The following is a 23993-nucleotide window of genomic DNA, read 5'->3' as shown; positions in this document are numbered from 1 at the left end:
GTCTTGTAATTGTTTTCCACATAATAATCTTGTAAAAGTACCTTGTGAATGTCTTGAAAGTGATCTATAACAAGCAAACGCTTTGAAAGCTCACAGAAGCCAAAGCTTCAGCTGTTGGAAGTTACTCAGCCACTCCTTCCGCGATCCTAGAAGCCCCGTGGAGACACTTTAATTTCAGAAATTGAGTGCAGCAGGATCGCCATCTCATTACTGTCGAAGACAGGTGGGAACGGGGGCGGGGGCTTCGCTTCCTCATCCAACATCGAGTTCAGTTTTTAAGACCACAGTCAAGACGAGCTACTACTGTGGAGTAACTGGCCTGTTTTAACTGTAAAGGATGCTCAGCGGTAAATAAAACTGGGCTGTAAGAGCAGCTAATATCTCAAAAGGATGAAGAGGAACTGGCAAGTGCAGCGAAGGAAAGCAGGCTGTGCCATTTCCCAGAGCTCCAAGTCGGAGAGGGGAAATCTTAGAGGGCAAACCATCAGTTAAGGCTGCAAATCGAGATGCTGTTTTTCCAAGTCTCTGATTTTATTGTAATTTTAGTGTGTTATACCGTCAAAGCTGACAGCTGAATCCAGGTCTCGGCTTGAAACTAACATAGCTAACACTGTAAAGTGTGATTCCAACCAGCCGTTGTGACTAAATCACACATTTTCTTGAGCAAGGGACGCATTAGGATTTACACTTTAGTTCGGTCTGAAGCAGACATGTGACTGTGCGAATGCAGCTGGACGACATTTAGTATCAGCCGGGGGGACCACGGGAGCAGCACCCGCACCTCTCCCCAGAACATTTCGCCCCTGCTGTACAATAGCAGGAGCTGTGAAATGTCACACGGCTAAAGGTTATTTTCTACTTCATTAATGCGCGGTGGAAAAACAGCGGTGGCCGAGTTCTGACTGAGCAAGTTCCAGTGGTCAGTGGGCCAAGGACGGTGTTCGACGGAGACGAGGCGAGAGGGATGCTCAGTGTTGGACTTTGATTACAGCAGTTTGTAGCGTTTAAAGTGAAGTGGAGGAAATGGAGCTGTAGTGAGGAGGAACATTTACACACGTGCATATCCAGATACTTAAGAACGATTTCTAAATACGACTTGTCAAAAATAGTCCATTAGTGAAGTCAAAGTAAAATCTTACTTAAATGGAAGTACAGATGTTTTCTCAGCAATATCTACTTAAATATATATTATATGACAATAGGTAGATTGTTTACGGATGCATTCATGTATAGCACTTTACTTTTGAAGTAAAAGGATAACGTAGAGCTACTTTTATCAACAATATACAGTAGTTGATCTGGTGCAGTGATTTAAAGCTTCCTAAAATGATTAACTCGGCAGGAAAGAAGAAAAAGTTCTGCCACCGGAGTTTTTATTCATGGTTTGGATTGCATACTAAATTATACAAGTGAGTTTTCAACAGGTTCGTTTTTAGAGAAACCTGCACAGAAAAATCCTTATTTTGAACAAAGTCTCTCCTTTTTTGTGAAATATTTTTGCAAAGATCACCTAGAAAAATGTACAAACCATATGTACCTCTTTTTTTTTACTTACTGACCAATTAACTGTCAGCTATTCTATAAATCAGGAAAAAAAAATTTATATTCTTAATATTACACTGTGGTTTAATCAAATTATTTTAAAGCTCCCGGTGATGCACAAATTTAGCATATTATGTTTAATGAAAAAATAAGTTTTTCCTTCATGTTCATCTCGCTAAATTATTCCAAATATTTGTCAGTACCAAAAGTTGAATCAATTGTATTGACATGCATACACAGCTACACACACATTCCCAAGCAGTGCATCATACACCCCGCTCACTCAGACAATGACCCGTTATTACAGAGCTCATGTTTTTTGGGACCATGGGTTGAACATTCATGACTGGAGGCACCGGCTGCAGGCGGCTCCGAGCGGCCCTGTTGTGAGGGATTACAGTAGCTGCTGTAATTTGCTGCTCTGATAGCCTGCTGCTTCCTCCAGAGCAGCTCATATAAATTGTCTGCTTGAGTGTGGGAGGATGCTTCATTCTGATGGCTGACACGAGGCCTCGTGATGATGAGAGTGTCTTATCGATCGGAGAGGATGTACAGTAGATGCGTGCACACGGCTGTGTTTCCTGAATGAAAGTGCAATGCTCATTCCTCACTTCTGCCACGAGACATGATAGATAGTGGCACTGAAAGTAGGAAATGTCAGGGACACCTTTTCATGAAGTGGTGAAAAGGTCCGCAGCCACCTCAGAGTTTCTGTTATTAAAAAGTTTAATAAAAAAAATGAAAAGAAATGTGTGGGTAAAAAAAAAAAGAAAAAAAAAGCGGGTGAGAATATATCCTAAAAGGTGACAAGGTGTAGGTCTGAAATAAACATTTGACTGAATCATTTTGTATTGTATATAACAATCAGAAATGTAAAGTAAATGAGTGCTATGCTTTCTAAAGTGCATGTAAAAAAGTTGATCACAGGGTAGCTGAATGGTAGCTGTTGTTCTTAAAAATATACTTTTTTCTTCTTTTTTTTCAGCACCAAGTTTAGTTTCGGGAACAGTTTTGCTGCAGAATTTAACATTAATACATTAAACTTTATGATATATACAAACCCTAAAACCTGATCGAATGCCTGTGAGAAGCTCAGTTTGGTGTCTGTCTCAATTTTGGCGGGACCATTTAGGATGTCAGTCTCTTTAACATCTGCTTTATACCCGCCGCTGTCACGTCACTGTTTCTTGTTGTAGGATTCTGCCATCTTGTGGCCAGATCAGGTAGCACAGTCAACAGCGGTCTCAAGTTTAAATAAAAGGAAAAATCCACCCAATTAAATAATTTACTGTACATACTGTGAGTACTTTAATGTTATAGAGTACATTTGGCACTGGTAGTTTCACAAACACATTTTCTCATATCGTTTTAAGCCCTGTGTCACAGAATTCATTTGTATGTAATGCCTAAAAGAAAAGTTAACTTTAGTTGACTAAACTGGGTGAGTTGTACATTTCTTTGATTCATAATGCAGGCTGATGGCTGTCTGAAATTTCCGGTGTTGACTATGTTGTCCAAAATAATTGAAGAAAAGCACAATTTAAAGTGAATATTTGATGATAATATACATTCAACTAGATAAGTTTATATCCCCAGGATGTGTAAAACGTTTTTCTGTTATTTTTCCAAAGCTTTTCCTTCAATAAAATGTTTTTTGTTTTTTTTAAATTTTTTTTAATGAATTTGAAACAGTTTTTCAATGTCTTTGATGAGACAAACACATCTGAAGGTCTTCCAAGCAGGTAGAACACTTACACTGTTGCAACTCTATCTGTCCAGTAGATGGTGCTATATAACAATAAGTCTATCTCACTCTAAACTCATTATTATCAACTTGTGCAAAACAAACTTTGATTTAGCCTTAATTCACTGCACTGAGACCAGCACTTGTACATTTCCTCCAGCACGACTCAAGCATCCATTAAACAAATCCCTTGATCTTGGTAAAGCAAAGTTGAAGCTGTGATAATTTCGGAGAATATTTCTCTTGATACTTCCACCAGCAGAATATGAATTGGCTCTCCAGCGAAGGGCGAATCAAAGCCATAAATCACAAGTCATTTCTGTCAGCGCACTCTCCCGGACTTCATAATGCTCTTTATCAGGTTAAAGGCAACAGCCAGTGTCAATATAGATGGAAACAAATTATTTTCTGCCGAGAAGAAGGAGACAAGTTTCATAAAAAACGGTGTTGTCAGACAAAAGCTTCTGTTTTAACCTCGGCGGCTCAGGTTTAACCCGTTCTTCTTCGATGATGTCTCTAATTCTTGACATTTCATCTTGTGTGCTGAGGCTCCATTTGTTTGCATCTGCTCTGTGTTTGCGTACGAGTGTGTCTGCACTGTCAGGAAGGCCAATTAGGGCGTGTGATCAACTGCAGGCCTCTGCCGGCCGCAGGCGACAGGCCAGAAGACGTAGTGCTCTCTGTCCACGTCACGCGGGATGGATGGTGTGTTTGGGGACAGTGTGTGCCCTCTCAGTAAAACAGTCAGGACAGCTTTCATTTCCATCCACCACCTCTGTGACGTGATGACTTTAGAGAAACATCCGCCTGGTTAAAGACTCTTTGAGGGATTCGGATGCACACAAACTTGTTGAAAGTCGAAGCAGGAGTTTTGTTTTGTTTCTCTGCAGCAAACGGCACATAATTGTTCCCTAAATTCTGTCATTTTTCAGCTTTAATTGAACCAGATGAGTAATAATATGTGGGCGCATGGTGGGATTTTCTTATCATCCTGCAGTCATAAAATTTTTGACTCAGCCTAAATATCACATGTGCTCAATTTAAACCCCATTTTTTATTATCATGAGAACTTTAACCTTATTTTCTTTGCCCCTTCATTGGATTACTTAATGAGTTTCAGAGTCGCGAAGCGAAACTGCTGCAGAAACGGCATTTCGTGTCCCAAAAGCAAGGTTTGTTGTTATCTGTGAGCAGCAGCAGTATTCTTCATGAGGCTGAGGGCGGTAATGAGAGAGTTATGAGATTGTTGCTTCCCCCCCCTGCGCTGCTGGTGAAGACTGATGAGCCTGAACTTGCAAATAAAGTAAAAACAATCAAGAGGAAAGGGTGGGTAGGAGGAAGGCACACACATACACATATACGGAATAAAAAGAGATGCGCTCGTATGCTCCTGGAAGATTGATTGTGTCAATAACTAGGTCATATCTCTGTTGTCTCCTGTTAGATTCCTTCCTTCTCACTCAGCTTTCAGCAACAGGACAGAAATTCTGCTGGTGATTGAAAGTTTTCCACTTCCTTCAGTTAAACGGTTGTCCGTGTGTGATAGTAATGGCAGTATTTAAGATTTACTGTAATAAAATGCTTTTTGATTGGAAGAAAAATCCTCCGATTACACCTTCACTCCGCAGCAGAGGTCACATTTGAAGTAGTTCAGTGGCTGCACATACAAAAACCTTTGCTCTCAGGAAAACAAAAACAGCAAAAGCTTCAAAGTGAGATGTCATAAAATTACCTCGCTGATAAATTCCCTTTTGACAATTAATGAAAATTCTGCAGTCAGGCAACTGCATGTGCTTTTATCCCAAATTATGAACGTTGTGACACTCGTTTCTGCTCTTGTATGTAATATTTGGAGTTTAGAACGCGTTTCTTGACAACAATAAATTACAATCGCAGCTTTGACAAAGGCTCGATTTTGAGATTAACAATCATGAATACATCTGTGTTACTGTTTTAAGATGCCGCGCACGGTTGCTCCACATGAGTTTGCTCTGCACTCCATTGAAGCCGCCCACTCTCTCTGCGGACTGACAGTAATCTGCATGTGTGTGTTGGTGCATGTGTAAGTGCTGATTAAACCTTCAAAATGATTCCTGTTGACCTGACAGCCAACCCACATCGCTATGGATATTCCCAGAACTGCAACAGATCGAGTATTTTGGATATTCATAGCCCTTTTAGACCTTAATCGTTTTTTTTGGTAATAGTTTTTGGTGGACGTGTATTTTAATGTAATTTTTCATTTAACAGTGAAATATCTTGTGATGTTTGGGTCAATGTGCTTCGATTTGAGGAAACCTGAGAAATCAAAATGTAATTTCTTGCAGAGTAAAAATGAAAATCGTTTATTTTAATCTGTGTCAGAAGCACAACGACATTAGAGTTTGCGCTGCTTTTTCTTTCCTCAGGGGTGAGGTGGAATGAAATCGGGGCCTGTTTCTCAAGACTCACCTCCATTCCTGAACATTTTGTGCCACTTCAACTAGTAGATCCATGTTTCACTGAATACGTGAAAACATAAACCTGCTGGTGACAAGAGATGAAAAGTCAGCGATCAAATGGCTGTCAATACAAATTTATGAAGATAGTTTAGTGGCGGTCTGACTGACTGGTGTTTTCACCTGTTTCCATTAACCTAGGTAAACATGTTGTTTGCTAAAAGGCGTCATCTATTTTCACAGATTTTCTTTTGGGTAACTTTATTTCTGCATTGCAAATGTATCAAAATTTCTAAAAAAAAAAAAAAAAAAGAGGCACGAAATGAGGCCAGTTTAAAAGAACAACAGTCTCTCTTCTTCTGCTGTGTTCCTGTTGTGTGTTATTCTTTCTCTCCTCTAATTTCTTTGTATTGATTCTGAAAGTCGACCGCAGCTCCAAACAAGTGGTTGCCAAGATGTTTTGCAGGAAAAAAAGAAGATCAAATATAATTTGATATGCAAACTGTGGAATAGTTAGTGCAATACCTCAAATGTTCCTCTGACTTAGATCTGAGGCTTTATCCCCTTGTGTGAAATGGTTTGGTTGTATTTTGTGCACAAAATTGGCTGTTTGACCCGAGGAGTGAACGTGATGCTTTGAAAGCAGGAGTGAAGCCGCAGTCGAGCTCCCCGTAAGTCTCAGCAGGAGCCCTGCAATAGTTCGCTCCGTAATAAACCAGGCCACATATCCTTCTGACAAGCACCGACATAACAGCAGGTTTGAGAGCTCAAAGCGACGATTCTCAGCATGACTGGATGCAACATGAATGATGCAATATTTGACGTTATCCGTTTTATATTCCTGAACTGGTGAAGCTGTTTGCCGACACACATTCTCCTCAAGATCAGCATTTTTTTTTCATGAATGTTTTAAACTTTTAACATCGACCCACGCACACTGAATAATACAGAAGTTTAACAAATTAAACTGATAGCATTGTGTCTAAGTTTAACTGTGGAGAAAATAGGTGGTTTTTAAATTCTCTTATAATGTGTGGTCACCGGGCGATTCGTGCGTCCAGAAAAAGCCTCATGACATTTCAAGACAACGAGCAAGAATGAACTGTGGGCGGCTTCATGTCAACGCCTTATGTTTTATGACTCAGCCATTATGGAGCATTTTTTTTTTTTTTTTTTTTTTTTTTTTTTTTAATCATCCAGAAATTTCAGTAGCGGTAACACAAGTAGCAGCTTCAAGAAGGAGTGTTTATTTCACTGCTTTATGAGAACCATGTAGTGCTTAAACATACTTTAAGAAGTCTCAGACACTTCTATAGGTTTGATCACGTATATATACATATAGTTTATTGTCATGTATTTCACAATGCAAATACAATGATAGCAACGTTTAACAAAAGAGCTTGGACCTTTGTATTTTGGCTGTGATAAAGATGCTAACAGTTAGCCACAGCGCCTTCAGACTCCCGTTGTAACATAATATAATGAAGAAGTCATTTAATAAGCCATACAGACACAATATGGCTTTGTAAGTTGGAAAACTGTTAGTTAATGATGTAATGAGCAGATTAAATCTATGCACCCTGCAGCGGAGGAGAAATAAGCGTGTCGATTCAGAGCTGTGACTTCCTCTCCTTCTTTTGTCAGATTCTATTTTCCGCGCCGTAAGTAACACGACATCCTCCGGATATTGCTCCAGTCGGCCCGCGCACATGAATGACTACACTGAAAATAATGATTGACAGTTCATGTACCCGAATCAGCGTGTTTCTTTAGAAGCGCCGAGCACAACGGCACCCTCGATTGGTGCGGTCAAAAGCTGCGTGTTTGTAATGCGGCGCCAGTTCGCTCGGCGGTGATTGAAAAGCTGCTCCGACGCTCTCCGCTCGCTCAGAGCTTGATTACTTTCCCGATGGACTCGCCGAGCGCGTCTTGGAAGCGGCCCCGCCTGTGCTATTTTATGTATGAGTAAACAAATAACTGTCGCCACGGGTAAGCGTTGGAATAGATAAATGTACAGCGTGAGGTTTGTTGGGGGGGGCCGACTCAAAAATGGCCATATTTGGTTATTAAGCAAAGGCAGTTTTTTGTAATATTTTTACCTGTGAGGTTTTTGTTACTGTCATTTCAAATCTTTAACACCGAGCTTGTTTTTGGGCACTGCGTTATTAATATCAGCTGTTCAGTTGTGGGACGCCAACAACAACAACAAAAATACAGTATCTTCCTGCAGGCTAAAGGGATCCACGGTCGAGAAAGAAGGCTCTTCTTCTTTGGTACCTGTTGTCAGGAAAGAATGAAAGTTGGGTCGAGAGGTCAGTCAACCACAGGGACGATACCTCGGGTCCTCACTAACCTCGAGGGCTGGGAATAGCCGCCGGCTCCATTTCCCATCGCCCATTTGCACGGTTTTTAGCCCTGTCAAAAGGCTCTCTTCATCGAAGCTACATGGGAGTTTTCAAATGACAACCGACTGACAAAAATCTCCTCTTTGAAACGAACTTCCAAGGGAAAAAATGTCAAAGGCTGTCTCAGTTTCCTGTACAGCTTTGGTGAAAAACAACTCAACTGTGAAGAGAACTGGGAATCTCCCAGCGGGGCGGTAAGCAATACCGTAAGTTACAGTCTGCCTCGGTGCCTCGGTAGCTAAGATTTCATACATCTCCTCCTTTCTTTGTGGCACTGGACGTCTGTACACATCCTGCTTTAAAACCTTGCTCGTCAAAAATGGGAGAAATAACGGTCAGTAAGACTTTATCATTTGCCGATGAGCTTGGCCATTAGCATTAGCCATAGCTAGCTGGTAGCATTAGTAACATCCAAAATGACGTTGGGAACACAACCCAACGTCCTCGTGAGCCCGATTGTGTTTTCAATGAAAATCGCATAAAATGTATAATTCAGCTACTCAATCACGCTTAAATAAAGCTTGTACCTCCAGTAAATACAGATATCACGAGCTCTTTCACTAAACATACATCTACAATAGCACATTTTTATATGTTGTTATTAGTGCTTTTCCTTTGGGTTAAAATTCTTGGAAAAGTTTATTTAATAACGCCAATGCTTTCAGAAAACTGTATAGTCAAAGCCAGTAAAATACTGCATATGGCATTTCTAAAACATTTGTCATATTAAAGTACAAAAAAATATGAATATTTGTATTTGGTCCAAGCAGCTTAAAATACCGAACCCGTTGTTCTCCTCTTTTCACCGGTGCACGAGCATTTTGTTCCTTGGGCCATATCTTATTGACAGTTTGACGTTCCCGTCACACACACACACACACACACACACACACACACACACACACACGCACACAAATATTCACTCGCATTGTACCCTCGACAATACCTCCCTAATGTTTCAGCAGTGACAGGTTCAGGGTAACGTCCATTACGGCCTGTCTGCCCACACATGACTGTCGGCACGATCAATATGCATCTGCCGCTCCGCTTCAGACCTTCCTTCCAAGAAGCCTCGATGCGGGGAGGGACCCACGACCTTTGCTGACACCTACAGACCTAGTGGGAGTTTTACTCGGTAATGTTGCAAGACCTTTTTGCTGGCAAGACATTTGTTGTTTGGACAAAATGTGCAGTCCATAAATGGTCATAAAGCGAAATAAAAAGAAAAGAAAATCATATTTTAGCAGCACAGAAAGGAGCAGTTAGAGAATTTGTGGGTCTAAAAAAACCCACAAATTATATTATTATATTCATGATGGAAATAAACAGCCAGTGGAGTTTGGTGCAGGGTATGGTAGCAGGGAAACACCCAATTAGTGACATGTCTGTTAATGAAGGGTGACAGTGTTGTGGAGCCTGGAGGGGCCCTGCAGCAAGAGACCGAGCCATCATACAGGAAGTTGCTTGGAGAGAAAACCATAAGCTTCCTTTGCAAAACTTTCAGGAAAATGTGAACAGTGAAAACTTCTTTTTCTTCCCCACATTGTCCTTTAAAATGTCCTAGTTTGTCACCGGGCTGCGGTGAAGCCCACTCTCCATGCTCATATATACTTGTCTCGCTTTGTAATCCGACTCCACACCCAGAGGATGAGTGCAGATATGCCATTTGCTTCAGCTGACAGTTGAGCTCTTTGGGGAGCTTTACAATACAGCAGGTACATGACAACACAGCTTCAGCGCCGTTAAAGGGGCCTCGTCTCCAGTCAGCTTGTTACGACCGTGTGTTTTTTGACACCGTGTGCCAGGCATGACAACAGAGCATGCTAATTCTAACATGCCACTATCTCCTCTGAGTGTTTCCAAACCTGCAGTCCCACAGAGATTCATCAATGTGCACCTCGACGAGTAGTTAAAAACGAGGAGGGAGTTGTACTGGAGCTGTGCTATTTAAAGCAACGTCAACTTGTGATAGCTTGAAATGACAGTAGTGTGTCATCATAGCTTTGCATCACTGCCTGCCTGCACTTGATCTTTTTGACTTTTACGGCATTTCATAATCGAAAAAACAGCAATTAGCGTTATTACCTGTTCTTTGTTTACGTGAGCGGTTGTTACATGCATCGTTTATCTATTTTTCATTTTTGTAAATCAAACATCTTTGAGCTTTCAATTGGCTTTTTCTAGTCATGTTGGCAGCACGGCTCCAGGGATGGCAACGCCGGGCAGTGTCTCAATATCTGCAAGGCAGAATGAAAGAAATAAACATAACAAAATCAAATCAAAGCCCCGCTGGGCCTAAATACAATCGTACAGAGCTGCTAACATGGCCGTAGACTCTGTTGACTGTCAGTCAATATTGTTGTCTGTATTTGTAGATCCACGGAGCACTGAAATGATTAACTTTGCAGTTTATTGACAAAAAATAATTGTTTACGTTCTCCTTAAACGTAAGGCTTTGTGGCTTTCCGATATCTTTCCTACGTCTTCCATATCCGTATAGCAACGTAAATCTGTTTGCCGGGAAAAGATAAACAATTTGAGGTGGTGATGTGGCCTTTGAGGACTTGAAATTAAAAAGTTTTACTATCTTCTGACAAGAAGGAATTCTTGACAGAAAATTCTGTCATTATTTCCAACTAGTTCCATGAATTTTAGCCTTTTGACGAGCATAACTGCTCATATTTGCTTAATTCTTGTCTTGTGCAAGTTTTGTTTTTAACAAATTGGCACATTTCCCTGCAGCTTCATTCCTTTGGGCAGTTTAGGTTTCACATTCAATTTTTTTGCACCGTATGGCAGGAAGGAAATTCATGACTCTCGTTCTCAGAATAATTCCTTTCTGTCATCTCACTTGTCCCCTTTGGGAAGTTGCGAGTATTTTATGTGACCAATAAATTTGACTTTTCTGTTGTGTTCGCTTTCTGAAAACCTGCTGCCAATGATATTAAGTTGCTGCGGTGTGATTAGCATTTTTTAGACACAGAAGAATTTATTCAAAGCCACAAAACTCAACCTCTTTTGTTAATGCTGCTCTGTCTCCTTCCAGCGTCTTGCAAGATGAAGTTGCAACAGCCAAATCCTCATTATGTATGCACAAAGTGTCAGTCTTTTCTCTTCCTTGTTTGCAGCTCATTTACAGTTTAAGTGGTTGTTTGACCAAACAGGATTGCAGCAAAATGCTCTGTTAGCAGCTACACTGTGTGTTCGAGACATACAATACACACACATATATGTAGAAGGAATTAAATTGTGTGATTTCAGATATATCCTCAGGTTACCACAGCCCTGCTATTACCAGTCTCATACTCCCACCATTATTACTATGGGTCATTGTTAAGTATTTTTTGTATGTTTGCTCACGAGCTCAAGATTTAATGATGACCTCTTATCTGTCTTCATCAAGACCTCTTCAAACAGAATCACACATTCCTACTTTACTGCATATTATCTTTGCTGTGCAGAAAAATACACATATTTGCCAATTTATTGTCACTCCTACTATCAGATATGTTATATATGTCCAATGCTATAGCTGGGCTGATAGATCAGGATGGCAGGCTGCTCAAACACGGGCTTTCAAACCAAAAATCAATTTGTTTGAGCCCATCGATTGAGGAAGGAAAACTGTGTGTTTTTCTTCTTTATTAGGATTTAGATGGAAAGAGGGATGCGATGCATTTGAGGAGACATACAGGCACGCACGAATGCACATTAATATAGGCACACACACTCTCAGGTTTAATGAGCGCAGTCTCTGTGTTTGCGCAAATTGCCTCAATGGGACCATGTAAATAAGCACTTTGATGAAAAATTGATTCGAAAAATTATTTTTCAAATACCCCACTTTGTTCAAAAAGATCCATTAGCTGTTCAATTTGTACAACAATAACCTGTTTAAATTAATTTAATACTACTAATGAGAGTACCGAACCCTCGTCTCAAACAGCATTTTCCATCTGCGGCAGCTTTGGAAACGCTGAAAGACAAAAGAGTGGTGCCGATCAGAGAAACCAAGAGAGGATTGAGAGGCTCCATCCAATGAGCAGTCAGGAGCACTAAGCCCTGCCCACTGCACATCTGTACAGTGACGTCAGAGTCCGGTTGCACTGCAGCACACAGACAAGCCCCTTTATGTGACCGATGTGCAGGAGGGCTTAGTAGCCCCTGATGGCAAAGATCCTGCACGTCCAGAGTCCGACTCTGTTGTAATGCACAGCTCGTCAGCAGTAGGAAAACGTCGCAAAGCAGAAACGGAGTAAAACAGGAGGTTTCAGTTTGAAGCAAACTTTCCTGTTCAGAGTAGAAAGGGAAACACGTGTGTCCTTTAATGTGGGGTCTTTAATTCCTCATGTTTTATCATCTCTGTTTTTCAAAGTGTTGAATTTGAGCTCATCACAACTGACTTTTATTTTGTACTTCTGACACTTGTGCATCACTAATGGAACTACTTATGGCTTTAGCTGTACCTGGAACAGAAAATGCATTGTTCATTGTCGGAAAGTAAGTAAGTAAGCAAAATAATCTAAAATTGACTATCTGTTGGGTGAACACTGAATCCTAAATTATCAGAGAATCCAAATCAATCTACAGTTAATCTTTGCTCCCAAAATGGTAAAGTTAAGTATGTATACATACTAATTCTTCTAAAGAGAGCAAAACCATGCGCCCCTCATTATGTCTAAATGTAAATATTAACTTGTACTATGCAGTAGGATTGTTGACAAACCAAACGGATTTGTAGACTAAAAGGTTTGTGAGGTCTGTGGATCATCATCAGGCTGGCCGTAAGTCTTATCAGCCAATCAAATGCCTCCGGTCCAGACCCATCTGGAGTCTCTCTCCTGGCACCGTTATAAGCAAACCAGGGGGGAGAATTTCAGTTTCCATTTTTGACACCGCTGCAGTGTTTTTCTTGAATCACTGCTCATCAGGACTCTTGTGGTCTCAGCTGTCTTATAAAAGTATTTGATTTGACCTTCATATGTCCCATATAAGGTCAGTCCCACAGTGAATATGTGGTATTATAGTAGAGTGTAACAGTCTGGATGTATTTTTTTTTTATTCATTCTTTCAGGTCAGGGATGCAACCTTAGCTCAGTCTGGTTAATGAGATCTGCTGGTCCACAGCTGGAAATGCGGTTAACCTGCTATGTCAAGAGCAAATACTTTGAAGTCTCCTAAAACCAAATCCCTCCAAAGAGAACGGGGGAAAACACAGAGTTCAACCCATTCAACTTCATCAGGCTCACTGAACTGTCTAACAACACAAAGTCAGACCAGAGCGTAAACCTGCTCGGGCTATTAGTGACTAAACTCGGTTTGATATCCCAATAATAGATCAATTAGATAACTTTTAGATCCAACTATCACAGTCCAGTTAAGGTACACAATTTTACCTTGAATGCTGCAGTTCAATAGAACAAATACAGTCATTTCATTTTTTGTATTTCTTTAGAATTTTCTTTTCTTTTTTTTACTGATGGCTTATGGTACTTTGGAACCAGAATGGGATTAAAACATTCAGTAAATGTTGATTACTCAACTTGGATGAAAATTGGATGAAAGTCTATTAAAGTTAAAAGTGCTTTTCTTTCTTTAAAATTACAGATTAAAGCTGCCTGTACTCAATAAGCACGTCTTGAACTGATTGAAGCCACTGTTTTCCATAGAAACCTTAAAGGTAGAAAGACAAATCAATAGAGGCCTGTTGCATGAAATGGGAACGGGTCTGTAGAAATATTTCTGAAGCAAGAGCAAATGAAAGGAGTGAAAATGTTTCAGAGATAATGGACGGTAGTCAGAGATTCGCTGGTGGAGAGAGGGCTTGACAGGCTTTCTTTTCGGTGCATTTGTGAGAGAAGATAACATGAAAAGATTTTTAAAAAAAATACAAACAATACTGATGACAAGATTGATTTAAATCAGTTTCATCCCAACACAAACAACTTCACTGCATCCTTTAGTGAAGCTGATGGACTTCTGTTTGTTCTCACAACCACAACACAGATTCAGTCGCTCAGACTGCCTCATATCCACCATGTGAACACCAACTTTAAACCAGCTGCTCACTCTGACATCTAACCTTAAAAAAACCTTTGCTCAACCTCTTACAGTGTGCAGATCAAAGGGATTATGTGAAATGCCAAAATAATATAATCTTCCTACCTCCCAGCAAACGCAGGGGGGCCATCTTTCATTGTATGTTTTAGACAGTGATGGCTTCTCATATTGTCCCGCAGAGAAAACTGCCACATTTAAGGAACCCAAGCATCCATCTCCTCCTCCAATCAATACCGACTACACTGCAAAACTGCCCATTGTTAACAATATTGCAGTGATTTGTTAATCCGGTACTCATATTTGAAATCATACATTTTTTTGTATCCATTATGAAACATCACTGACACGTTTCCAATGCAAATATGATCTTTTTTCTAAAAACAATTAAATGTAAAATATGTTTTCACCTTTTCTTATTTTGACTTCTCTTTGAACGTGAACAAACAAATAAAGAGCCGGAGAATCAGACTTTACTGAGACATATTTTATTTTCACCCGTTTCAATGAAGAACATGAAATGATTTCATGACAAAATGAGATTTTTACAGTGTACAAACAGAGCGAACGTGTGTCTCTGCTGCCAGTTTAGGCACCCAGTATGTTGTTGGCAGGGCCGGGCTGTGATGCTCTGCCTGATTATTGGTGAAACCAGAGGAGGAGGGAGGCGATAATCCGCGCACAGACGGAACCATCTGAGCCGCGAGCAGAGCTGCTTGCAGCGGGCGTGGGGACACCATGGAGCCGCTGGCTTTCACTCTCCATTCAAATCGCTAAAAAAAAAAAAGGACACAGAGAATATTCATCTGCATGCGTGTCGGAACTTGCAAAGAAGACGAGAGAGTTGCCTTGTTTTCACTTTTATTATCGCGCAGCGTTGCGCACATCTTTTTCCTTTTTTTTTTTCTTTTTTTTTTTTTTTTCTTTTTTTTACCGGACCGCTCCACCTTCTGATGCCCGGGAGCGCAGCCGCAGAGTCGGGTCAGGAGCTGATCCGAGTCCCCACCTCGGATCGTGTCTGAGTTTCTGTGAAACACACTACCTTCGGCTGGTTTAAAAAAAAAAAAAAAAAAAAAAAAAAAAACACCCCACTGGATCACTTCTGGATTATTTGCCCACCAAAGGGATTATGATTTTCTCAGACATGAGTACGGGGACCAACTCCCCGAAGGTGCATCCACCGAATGGGACAAGGTTTTACACATTCCAGGCAAGTGAACTGCGTGGCTTCAGTCCTTCTTTTTCCCGTGTGTGCTTCGTTACTCACATGTCAACTGCTTATCTTATTTCCGTGCTGTTTTAATATGTTGCCATCACTTTTGTTTTTCTGTAAGAGGGATGGTTTGAGGCTTTTATTGTGGCATACTATATGAATTTCTGCAGAGCTGCGTGTGTTGGGTGTTTCCTACCTGCATGCAGACCCTCAGACTCCCGAGATAACTCAACCCTGATCTGTTACGACTTTCAATTTGCAGCCTCTGTGTTTTGCATTTAAGCTGGACAGAAAGATGGAGTCAGAAATACTCTTTTAATAATGTTTTTGAATTGACTTAAGTGAAATCAAAGTGTATGCTGAGAAGTGAATATGCACAAAGAAGGAACATAAGGAGCTGATATTTTACTATATTCCCGCTTATAAAATCTTAAAAGACAAGATACAAAAAGAATAGAGCAAAACAATTTCTAGTTTCACACTTCCACTTGCTAAATAAAACATCTGAGATTGGAATCATCAGGAACCCTAATCCGAGTTCATCTCCATTTCCCTTCAGTATAATGATGTTTAATCATTCATGATTAGCCCACTGTATCTCACCCTCTGTATGTAGTTGTGTCTTTGAATTGTGCTCTAATTCTATCTGCCTGAAATAGGGACAGATGTGTGCAGACACAGTGGCCTACACTTATTACTGTACGCTGCCTTGCCTGTGCATAATTGTACTCTGCCCAGAGCCTGTGCATGCATGGCAATGAAGTGGAGTCAGTGGATATTGATTGAGTGTGTATTGCTGTTGTAACCACGCCAGTACTTTCTGTTTTCCTGTGGGTGGAAGGAAGAAAGGAAGGAAACGTTTCAGTGAGTGCGATTTAAAAAAAAAAAAAAAAAAAAAATTATCCTGTTTCGCAGCACTCCTCGAGAGCCTGCTGGTCGCCTTTTCAGTCAGGAAAAAAAAATAGGGTGATGATGGTGGAAATTTTTGCATCCAGGTGCAGTCAGCATGCTTTGATAAGATGCTGCTTCACTGAAACCGAATGGAAAGTGGTTTGTGGGTTGACTTTCAAGTGAGCTGAAGTGCTGATCGGAGCTCAGTTTCAGAGGACATGTTTACGTAGAAATACACCTGCCTCGTCAGTTCATCAGTCAAATCACAATCTGGGCCGGAAAGAGAGACGAGTGTCTCATTCCTACTTGCAAGTTTTATTTTTTTTCACATTTGTTTTCATGTTGGTGGTGATATTTTTGGTACCTCTTTGTTTTTATGGTAAGCAAGGAAGAAAGGCAAGAGACGACAAAAGCTCAAAAAGGCACAGTGTCATTACCTCTTAAATCATTTCCTCCAGTTCGCCCTCTAACCACCGAGCCACCGTGACTTTAACATTTGAAGATTTCCCTCCCTTCGGTGTTTGTCTGGGGCGTCATAACCTCTGCTTTACCTTTTCATGTCAAATCATTAGTGAAGAAAGGCTCCCCGCGGGCTTGTACCTGTTGGAAGAAGCTCCTCTGATATCGCATTATCAAAGGCGTCCTAGCTCTCAGATTATAGTCCCAGGAAATCCCCATAAAAATGAATTATAGGGAAAGTCACTATTGCTCACCACTGTTTTTCTTCTACCCTTGAGGAGAGATAAGATCTATAATGCCTGGTTAGGTAAAAACTTGCATGTGCAGCCATTCAAACGGAGCTCCACTCAAAGTGTTTACCAGCTACTAATGATATTCATTTTACGAGATTGCCCTTCTTAGTTTGCAATTTTAAAAACGGCCGGGGCAAATTGAATTAAATTGCAAAGTAGGTGCCTTTTTGAAGCCTCATCCGCTCCATCAGGGTGATGAAGTTATTCAATTTCTTTAGTATTCACCGCCTGGCTCTGTAAACATGTACCCAGAAGTGTCAGAGTTTGCTCAGTTTTGGGAGCTCGCTGGTCTGCCGCACAGCTGTGTCTACAGTCTCCGTATGTTGCTCCAACTTTCAACCGATATTTCCTTAACGACATTCGGAGGCAATTCAGCTGACACATTATCATGAGGCACAGATAAGAGGAGAATGAAATAGCACTTATCTCTTTCCTCACCTGTAGTTTTGTGGTTGACCTTGGCTCACAGTGTGATGAATGGCCGAGAAAGGTGACTTAGATAGACTAAAAACCAGACAAAAAGTCTGCAGACAGTCAGTGGCTCAGCGGGGGCGCTATATAATATTATGGTGTATAAATTGTGTGCATCCTTAGGTAAATACGATTACAATGTTTGTTTATTGCAGTCCATGCAGTAGCTGTCGAGACTTTTCATTGTTAACCAGAAATATCAACGTCATTATGGGATGATGAAAAAATGTAGGGGCTCACTTGGCTTATGTGAGAAACAAGGAATGCATCTATAAAGTAACATGGCCATCCATTCAGTAGTATATCTGTCTGCAAACAACAGTGACGTCACCCATTGGGTTGTGAACGGCAGCTTTGGGGACTTGAGTTCGGATTTTGGCTGTCGCAATTTGCCAGCTCGGAGCAGTTTGGAGCCAGAAGTGACCATATTTGGACGAGCAATGGATCTGATTGGAAAAACCGAGTACAGTACATCCCGCCCACCGGTATCTGAAACCTGACTGCACCACAGGCCTGGCAATCAAACAGACACGCCTCCAAAAACACAGCTTTTTGAGGCCTATTTTCTAATTAATGACAGGATTATTTTTGGATGGACTGCCAGAAAACTGATGAGAAGGACCGACTTTAGCCAACAACACCATAACAACCTGTGGAAAAAATTGATTGACTTTGTATTTAATGAGAGAAGTTGAATGGGAGTCTATGGAGCCGGAGGCCTTTTGGAGCCGACCCCGAGTGGCACTCGGTGGTATTGCAGTTTGAGGCACTTCTGCATTGGCCTCATTTTTCATGCTGTTGAAGCGGCGTTCACTTTTATACACAAGGTGACAGGGAGGAATGAGGCAAACCTCTGTCTGTGCCATTTGTAGCCTGGTGTTGGAGTGACATTCAGTGAAATCCCACGCTGGCAGTGCTCAGAACCCACTGGGCCACATTAGTCGGTTCACAGCGGAGCTTCAGCCTCGAGTCTCTTTGATGTGACACGAGTTCTTACACTCAGAGCGAGACCGCGACTGTTGTTCTGCCTCGTAAAGTCCGAGAGATGTGTCAGATACCGTTTGCTGCGAGCCATTATTAAAGCAGGAGGTGTTCTTGCGATGTCATCATCAGACAAGACTTTATGGAGCTGTTCTGGGAAGAGTCAGTTGGAGAAACATTGCGCACAATGGATCTACTCCCTTGGCAGTTTTTCTTGTGAGATGAAGGCAGGGATTTGAGCTTTTATGAAATACTCTCACTGAGTCTAAAAGTTGAGTTTAAAACAAATATCACCTAGTGTCGTGAGACTCCAGACACATCCAGGCTGCTGGGATCACAAATCTTCATATTCACATTAGTACCGATACTATTTCCCAGTTTTACCAAGTGTTAATTTAAGAAGAGTCAATTAAAGTTTAGCCCAAGCCTGAATTCTTAGTAGTCGCTTTGTCCATGTCCTTGTATTTAATATCATTATTACTATCCCACAACACCCCGCCAGTTAGACAGAGCTGAGCTACCTGAAAGTGATACATAATTGTTGCCCAGTGTTTGCCCCTGCTTTTCAAATTAGCGCTGCGTGTGATTCAGCTGAGATGTCTTTGTCCTGAAAGCCTCTCTCTCTCTCTCTCTCTCTCTCTCTCTCTCTCTCTCTCTCTCTCGTTTCCCTCGGTCCAAGATGCATTCTTTTCCACATGACCCACGCAGTCACCTCTAGTGTGAGAAGATGTTCTTACAGACAGAGGCTCATACTGTCGAGTTAATTGAAAGAAATTGGATAACAAGAAGGAGGTAACGCTGTCTTGTGAATCTAATCAGAGCTCAGGCAAAGTCGTGCTAGAGTTGGCAGTCAACTTTCAGACAGATTGTCAGATGCATTTTCCTCATGCCTTTGGTGTTTTGGGTTTTTTCTTGTACATTAGTATCCCTCCGGCTGGCTGTTAAAGAGGAAAGGAAGGAAACGAGCTCGTTCTCTCCTCCAAAATAATCCTCTCTTCTGCAGTGAACTGGCATTCGGGAGGTTTATAGCGCCGCGGCCGCCGGGGGAATTTGGCTGAAGAGCTGCTGTTTGGGGTCGGGTTCGTCTATGAGCATCTGTCCTCGCTGCTTTGTTTGTAAGCACAGCCGCAGCGAAGGCCAACCCCGCTTAATCATACCGTTAAAGCTGCGCCTCCTTTTGGCTTTCCCCCTTTTACCGACTGAGAGTTGACAGAGGAGACGAATGACACGGCTGCACGCGCTGATTAAAAAGTGCTACTTCTCATTTAGCTCGGCGCTTACCTCCACGCAGGGATGTTTATATCGAGGCTCAGATACAACTTCTCTAGTACACTACTTAAGCTGAGTGCAGGAATGGCACGGCGCCTCTTATTCAGTGTTGCATCTCGAGATGCAAAAATCAGCAGCAACTACTGCACACACTCTTGCACCTTCACACCTTCACACTCTCGCAGGCACAATCAGGCCCGTGGAGCACAGGGTGACTCATCGAATGACACCAGGCAGCAGCAAGAATGACAAGTAAACATCTAGTTTTCTTGACTTGTCATGGCAATGCCTCAACTTCCTGTTTTTCCCCAGTGGACACAGAAGACCTGAGCGTTTGTTTTCTCACAGACTGAAGTTGAACTTTTTTTTAAATTTTTTTATTGCCAGTAAGGAAGTTTATTTCTTGTTTGTGTGACCCTGGACTGTTGTAGAAAGCTGTTGTGAAAAATGGATTCAACTGACAGAAAGTCAAGTTCAGGAAGTTATTTATGAATAAGTAAAAAAAAAAAGCCGAGTTTGTTTGTTTGCAGCATCTGAAATTTGAAAGTTTTATGATTTTGAATACCTTTTGGTTTTGGACTCGTAGACCTTGAACTTTTTTTTGAAGAGTAAGAGCTGAAACAAATACATTATTAATCAGCCTGTTGAAAGTGAACTAGCAACTGTTCTGATTATCAATTATTTGTTCTGTTTTTTTAAGCTATACAAAAAAATACTTTCTTGATCCTTGGTGATATTAACCTGATCATTTTGAGGTTGGATTGCTGTCTCAACAAAACAAACAATTTGCATGTTCTTGGATATTTTAATATGATTTTATTGACCAAAAACTGAGCTGAATTACGAAGAAACCAATCATCATATTCATCTGCGGGGGAATAAAAGTGTTAGTCGCAGCCTCATATCGTGACACGACATTAAATACTGCTAGAGTTGCAGCTGTAGAGACATTTTAATGCTTCATCTTTGCTTAATTTATTGTGTAATGCAAATGTCCTCTCTTTATCTGCCCCATGTGAACACTTAATCTTGGAAATCCCCATTTGTGAAGCACGATGACGAGCTAAATGCAGAGTCCTGCCCCTTTCAATGATCTCGGCACATGTTTCAAACTGGACTAGTCGTCACGTGACTCCAGGACGGCGCTGCAGGATGACCCGGAGGGAAACATGGACAGCTTTTTTCCACTCTGTCAGGCGCTGTGTTTGCGTGATTTCCATCGCGATTCGAATAGCACTGGAAACACGAGTGCAGACGCTTCCGCGGTAACGCGTAATTTGTACGTGAAAACACACACGGCTGCAAACAAACGGGAAAAAAAGACACTCCGACGCATGTGATCTACACAGAAAAGCTCACGCACAGTAATAACACCCAGCTGTGAGAGTGAGCTTATCCCCCCCCCCCCCCCCCCCCCCCACAGCTGTCTCACCCAGCACCCTGTCGCACCCATCCCGCCGCCCTTCGCGTGCCCCACCCTCCCCGTGTCATGTGCTCAGGGATGGTTGATGGAACAACAAAAGGTGGCCGTATGCAAATGAGCGCAAACATGACAAATTGATGCACGGCCAACAGAATGAAGTCGAAGTGCTTGACCTTTTATTTGTTACGCTGGCACGCCGTAATTGCTTACAAATGTCCTCCGACATCGTTACCTTTTCGCACACTCAGACACACAGTCCTGCCTTTCGGTATCCGTGTCCTGCAGCCGGTCTCCTGTGTGATGTGTATACATGTGTGTGTTGTAGGGGTTTGCCCTATTTTTCTTGGTCTTTTTTTAATCAGCCCTCGTGCATTTAAAATCTGGCCGGGGCAGATGGGGAAGGGAGTTTGACCCACTTTGATGGATTCCACACCGATTAAAAGGATGAGCGAGCTTTCGAAAGCAAGAGGCCCCTGTGTGTGTGTGTGTGTGTGTGTGTGTGTGTGTGTGTGTGTGTGTGTGTGTGTGTGTGTGTGAACAAGGGACAGGGAGAAGGAATAGAAGACTGCCAGTCTGTGTGTCAGCTCATAAACAGACAGTCTTCATGTACTTTGTGTTGTTGCCCTGGAATTTGTGACCAGACAACAAAAAGAAGTGAAAATAAACTTGGCAATCTTCAAGTATCACGACTGAATTAATGCAAATAAAATTGTAGCCATGTGGAAATGACTTTATTAACCTGGAAATGGAGTTGTTGTTTTTTAAGTATGTGCTCCAGGCTATGTAGAGCAAATACCTGGAGTCTCATTTTAAAATTAATAAAACAAACTTTATTTAATGTAATACCTAAAACCAGCCATGTGGTTTATGGAGTTTGCTGACATGGCAGAAAAAACCAAGGCTTATCTGAAAGACTGAAATTAAGTGTGTGTGTGTGTGTGTGTGTGTGTGTGTGTGTGTGTGTGTGTGTGTGTGTGTGTGTGGTGGTATTTTTTAAATACTGGAAATATATACCTACGGCCCCTTTTTGATCTTTTATATCTTCAGTATGAAAGAGCTCGGGGCTTAAGGCTATAATCAGGGTAGGAAAGTTTAAAATTTGCTGAATGAAGGAGTTAATGGTTGTTGTTGTTTGTCTTTTCATGAAATTTGATGTCCTTAAAAAAAAAAAAAAGTTGACTACTTCCTGACCTTTTAATGTGAGACTCATATTTCTTCCTCTCTTTTATCACACATGATCCTTTAATCTCCTGCCGTATTGTCAGCTACAGTTAGCACATGTTGAACAGCGAAACATATTTGATACACGGCTCGTACCCTCATACCCTATTTCACTGACATGCATACATGCGCAGCGCGGATCCCACAGAGGTTTTAGAGTGGAGGATAGGGTGCACGCACAGGCCAATGCACTCACTTCAATAGAGTCTAGTGTGGCAACAACCTCTCGTCATTGATGCAATTATGGTGTAACCCTTTGCCTGGCTTACTGCAGCAGTGTGATCTCTTGAAAGGGAGAGAATTTCAGTGTGAGGATACAAAGCAGTGAATGTGTCCTTTTTACTTTCCGGGGTGAAATCAAACCAACGTGCATCTTTCTACTTTTTGTGTGTTTGGTCAAATGACTGATCCGTGAGGCTTTTTTTTTTTTTTTTTTGTCAGTGAGAGTGACAATAATCCAGAAGTTAAAGATGGTCCGCGAGGTGGACCAAAGAAAGAAAACTTTAGAACTTAATATCACAAGATTTTGACCGTGTGACAGAGTTAAAATAGCTGCACACTGTCTGTTTGGGATTGAAAAAAAACAAAAGAACAAGAGAGTGAATCATGGCTGGTAATAAAACCATCCCTACCTCGGCACTGATCACCTCACTAGAGGCTCATTCAGCCATTGACATTGTGTCATTTCGCCCAAAGATTCACTGCTCGGCTACCGAGTGACCCGATATCCAATATGTGCGACCATGACACAGCGGACAACAGTGGAACTACAACAACTATTTTCATCCATCTTTTAATCTTATCTTCATCCTCACAGTTGCACAGATGCATACATATAGTGTCCCCATCCTCTGCACATTAAAACAGGGTCACATCCTCGCCTCCTCACCCTGGTGAGAGCCACATTGTCAGCATATATTGTGACAGCTGCCACCATCCTCTCTCCATCATCTCCAGCTCCACTCTCAGCGGTAAATGGGCCCAATGCGAGACCTATTTGGAGCTCTTAGAAAATCAGACATGTGGGCAGCAACTAAAAGCCCTATGGTAGGGGAAAAGGATGTAGCTCCTGCTTTGGGTTGTGATACCTGTGCTGAAACTTGCAGAAAATGTAAACTCTAATGTGAACTAACACGTAATCTGATTGTAATTTGAGTGCAGCTGCCATCGATTTTGTTGTTTGACTGCCTTACATACAGATATCTTTCATTGATGTTTTTGCCATCTGTATGTAAAAGCCAAACCAATACTTTGGCACATTGCCATCAGATTCTTTCATGACTATACTCCCAGTAGGGTTCCTCTATTTTACTGTATTACAAAGAGCAGTAAATAACCTGCTTTACTGATAGGGGCATCAGGTAAACATGAATCATAATGCCCCCTGCTTGAGGCCATTTGAATTGTTTTGCAATTCAAATAGCATGTTCTGCTTATAGGCTGTGAATTTTGAATAAAAAATAATAAATATAGAGAGGGAAAAAAATAGTTGTTTTCCTAGTAGATGGGGTCCATTGATATTCAGAGAGTGTACGCAGAGGGCAGGCATCACTGTAGCTGTATTGATGGTTTTCTAAGGCTTTTAC

General features: G+C 41.5%; 1 protein-coding gene across 7 annotated transcripts in view; it reads left to right on the top strand.

Annotated features, from left to right (window-relative positions):
• ppfia2 (PTPRF interacting protein alpha 2) overlaps positions 1–23993 on the top strand; it is a 151174-nt gene that overhangs the window by 41258 nt on the left and 85923 nt on the right. For 2 of the 7 annotated variants that reach the window (XM_069164854.1, XM_069164852.1), the window contains exon 1: positions 14904–15396. The exons of the other annotated variants lie outside the window; for them this stretch is intronic. In XM_069164854.1, coding sequence (XP_069020955.1) covers positions 15316–15396 — 81 coding nt within the window. In that variant the 5' untranslated portion in view covers positions 14904–15315. Of the gene's footprint in view, positions 1–14903; positions 15397–23993 lie in introns of those variants that run through there. 7 annotated transcript variants of the gene reach the window in all.

Source organism: Embiotoca jacksoni, unplaced genomic scaffold (assembly GCF_022577435.1).
Source record: "Embiotoca jacksoni isolate LCO1_2020_lvr unplaced genomic scaffold, fEmbJac1.0.p SCAF_32, whole genome shotgun sequence".
Taxonomy (NCBI): domain Eukaryota; kingdom Metazoa; phylum Chordata; class Actinopteri; family Embiotocidae; genus Embiotoca; species Embiotoca jacksoni.
Note: the sequence above shows the minus strand (reverse complement) of the source record. Positions and strands in the feature narration are given on the sequence as shown.